We start from the raw sequence: 3,854 nt of genomic DNA on the forward strand, positions 1-3,854 counted from the left end.
CCTTAGCATTTACAGCTCTCTCTATCAAACCTCTTCAATAAGCGGACCCTCACCATATAACTAGCGGTTCTGTGAATTGTGGAATTTATTCATGAAAAGGGAGGTTCCCTAAACGGAATCCACTATGAACAAATGTCCGAATTGCCCAACGTTCAAGAGCTGTTATGGCGAAAGGGGACCAAATGAGATGTAGACCCCCGGTCGTAAGACACAGATCTTCATTTGAGAAGGACGATTTTTCATCTCATCAGTCAATGACAATTCATAAATAAAAAAAATGACCTAGAACTCCTAAGAGTCAATACAGTAGGACAGAGGATCTTGATAATAAGGACCTTCCATCTATCTATGAACAAAGTCCTAGCCTAAATTCCTAAATAAAGTTAAAGCTCCACTTCTGCCCACTACTTCAGTCTGCACAATTTACAATAATTAATACCTAATAGCCTTTTAGATTGCTCACGTTAATGAATGTAACAGCTATGGTCGTACGTTCATTTAATCGTTTTATCAGGAGATTCTTTACGGGGGTATCCAGGCACATATGTTATGGATGTGAGGAGATGCAGAATAGAAAACCTAACTCTAAAAGATAATATGACATGGAGGAAGACGAAATACCATACCTTCTCTCAATTTCAACTTGGCAATGTTTGTCCTTCTCAAATTAATACCTATTATTAGCATGAAAATCAATCGAAAACATTGCCAAGTTGAAATTGAGAGAAGGTTGAAGGAATTGAGATCTAGCATTTTCAGCAGACACGAAAAACTGGGAATGCAGACTTGGCCTTAATTTTCTGATACCACCACTTTTATAGGCCGACATTTTTGGATAGGTAATGTTAGTTCTCGGAGCGGCTGGCTTTTTCCTATCCTGTCTTCCTACTTTCATCAATTTCGGGACGATAAGACCTAAGCAGTTGCAGTTCCCTCTGTCAACCTTCTTAAAAAAAAAAGAAGAAGAAGAAGAAGAAGACGAAAAGACAGAGATTTTAGGTCAAAGTGCACTAATTATTATTATTTTTTGAATGTGTTTTGCCTGCTCAGATGTTTTCGTGTTAGTAGCATATCTTGGTTGGTTTGCAGCAGTATTTCTTACTGGAAGGTGTTTCTGGAAGACAACAGCCTCGTGGTGCGCAGCTACTCTTGTTACATTTCCTCAGACTACTGAATGTGTTAGTAACACAGCAAGGCGATGGACATGGACTACAAGATGTGCTAGAGCAAGGACAGCCCACGTCCGGTTGCTTAGAGCAGGGACTACATAAGTCGAAGCAGTTTCCTCTCGGTTTGGACTTGAAACGATTCCTGCTGGGGAAGTTGGTAGAGCGTGCACGACAGGTACTATACTTGGGGTTACAACAGTCAGGTGGACTATTACACTTGAGCTCCATAACTATCTGCTTCTTGAACTCCCCAATACTTCTCTTGAAGGATTGACACTCTTGTTGAACGCGTTCATACTCGCATTGACATTTCCTAAGGTTCTTGTTGCTCTGATCCAGTTTCTTGCCAAGTTCACAGTTTTCTTCCTGTAGACAGGCATTATCCATACAGAGCTTATGATTCTCCTGCTGTAACTTTTTCAGTTGTTCCTTCAGTTTACAATTGCATGCTGTCTCCTTCTGTAGCGCATCGTTCGTTTCATCCAGACATTGCTGGAGTTGTTGTATTTGGCATTGGATCTTTTGTTTCTCACACTCGCAATGTTTCAGTCTCTGACACAGACAGTCCAGCTCCTGGTTTGTCTTATCCAAACAGTTGCGACATTCCTCATTCTCATTTTTCAAACACTCGTTCTCCTCAGTCAAACACTTGATGGTATCCTCCAGCTCACATATCGCACTCTCCAGGTGACAAATCTTATTCTCCAAACGTCGTATGCACATATCTTTCTCCTGAATACATCTGTTAAGTTCTACTATTTGTTCCTCCAGACAACATTTCCTCTTGTTCGTACAGTCAAGTTCTTTCTCCAATCGACAGATGTATGCCTTGAGCTCTTCTATTTTGTCATAGAGTTTCCGAAGATTACAAATCTCCTGGTCCTTCAAGCGCAGGCATTCCTCCAGGCGACAGTTTTCCTTTCTGATATTTTTAATGGTTTGATCACTCTCCTCCAGATCCTCACAGAGTTTGTCGTTGATCTGCTGTAAATCGCAAATGTCTTTTTTGAGACGACACAGTTCTTCGTTCAAGTCTTGGTTTTCACAGATGGCTTCATTTTTCTCTGACTCCAGGTCATTTACTACTTTTCTAATGTCGTCCAGGTCAATCGTCATTTTTGAAACGGTTACGAAAATTTTGGTGCACTAGGAATAATTTTTATTTGTGTTTTTAGGATGTGATGAGAGTCGAATTTTATTGGATTTTTCTAATTAAATGCGTATAAATGATCGCAGGGCTCTCTGGCTAATTTGAATCTTGGTTTAATTTTAGAGGAACTCACTCTACAAGCCAAAATCTCAGCTAGGTATCTGTATCCCTTATCCTATCAAGCAGAGAAATCAAGGTACGAGTAAGTAAATAAATAAATGAGTGATCCTTCAATCAAGGTAATCAATTACGATCAAACCCTTAAACGAGTCCATCAAGATATTAAAGAAATCGCCACGGACAAAAGTTTCCCACCAAACTGTCCTCTAAAGTTCCCCTGAATTCACAACTCCGGTACACTCCCACTGTATTCTGCCTTGATAACGTAATCCTTTTCGATTAAAATCCCAGCAGTGGTACAAAGTAACGAGTAACAAATGACATCCTATTAATAAGGCGAGAGAGAAAAACGTACCGAGATAACTAATTGTTTGGGTGGGCGGGTTGTAGCTATGAAGACTTCTAACAACAGCTTTACACCCAATGTTCACACCGTGCAGATACCGACTGAACATGAAAAAAAGGCGATCTCACTTGATTATTTAGGTAAAATGGAGCGGTCTTTACCGTACAGATGGCTAAGTATTAATGGAGAACTGACCATCGACTATAACCTAGGATGTAATAAGTGTCCTCAATGGGGCCTTAACCATAGTATCAACCCTTGCAGAAAATCAAGGAATTGCGCTGAGTATTTTTTCTGTGCTGGTCGATGGTCTATGTTCGCCGTTGTGGCCGTGAACTTGCCTTTTGTTGCTCATCAATCGGGAATGTGAGTGCGAGAAACAAGAGATTCAGTGCCAATGCCAAATTCAGCGTCGGAACGTGTGTGACGGTAAAAGCTCGAGACCGCGGCTCTCAGACAGTCTGACAGACCAAGGTCTCAAGCTTATTCCGCCACACTTGAACCGCGATCTGTCAGACGGTATGAGTCTGTCAGACAATATGAATATCAGACGGTCTGACAGACCAAGGTCTCAAGCTTATTCCGCCACACTTGAACCGCGATCTGTCAGACAATATGAATATCAGACGGTCTGACAGACCAAGGTCTCGAGCTTTTTTCGCCACACACGGACATAACTTACTCAGACTCCAAAGCCGTATCAAGTTCTTGAGACACTTCTACATACGCAACACACATTGCGTAAATAATGATCACAGTATAAATTAATGGTAATAATGATAATGATAATAATAATAATTATGATGATGATGATAATAGCTAACAGGATTGACCAGTGGAACTATAGTAATTACCGTGTGTAGGTGTAACGATTGATGGTGATATAGTTTCAATTAAAATTCCTCGTGTTCTGACTTCTGACCTCAGTCACCCTGTATGTCCGATATATCAGAAGTTATTTCTTTATTGCATGTAACTATAATTGCCAAGTTCCCCCCCCCCTCCCTTGCAATTTCCTATTAATTAATTGAAAAGTTATTTTAAAATCTAACACGGATTTTATCCATTA

General features: G+C 40.4%; 1 protein-coding gene across 1 annotated transcript; it reads right to left on the reverse strand.

Annotated features, from left to right (window-relative positions):
- Positions 1–993: 993 nt before the first annotated feature.
- LOC113467584 (puff II/9-2 protein-like) lies at positions 994–2,433 on the reverse strand. The gene has a single exon (XM_026823832.1). The coding sequence runs from the start codon at positions 2,283–2,285 to the stop codon at positions 1,062–1,064; it is 1,224 nt and encodes a 407-aa protein (XP_026679633.1). The 5' UTR covers positions 2,286–2,433; the 3' UTR covers positions 994–1,061.
- Between the last annotated feature and the right edge of the window lie 1,421 nt (positions 2,434–3,854).

This window comes from Diaphorina citri, unplaced genomic scaffold (genome assembly GCF_000475195.1).
Source record: "Diaphorina citri unplaced genomic scaffold, Diaci psyllid genome assembly version 1.1 scaffold507, whole genome shotgun sequence".
NCBI lineage: Eukaryota > Metazoa > Arthropoda > Insecta > Hemiptera > Psyllidae > Diaphorina > Diaphorina citri.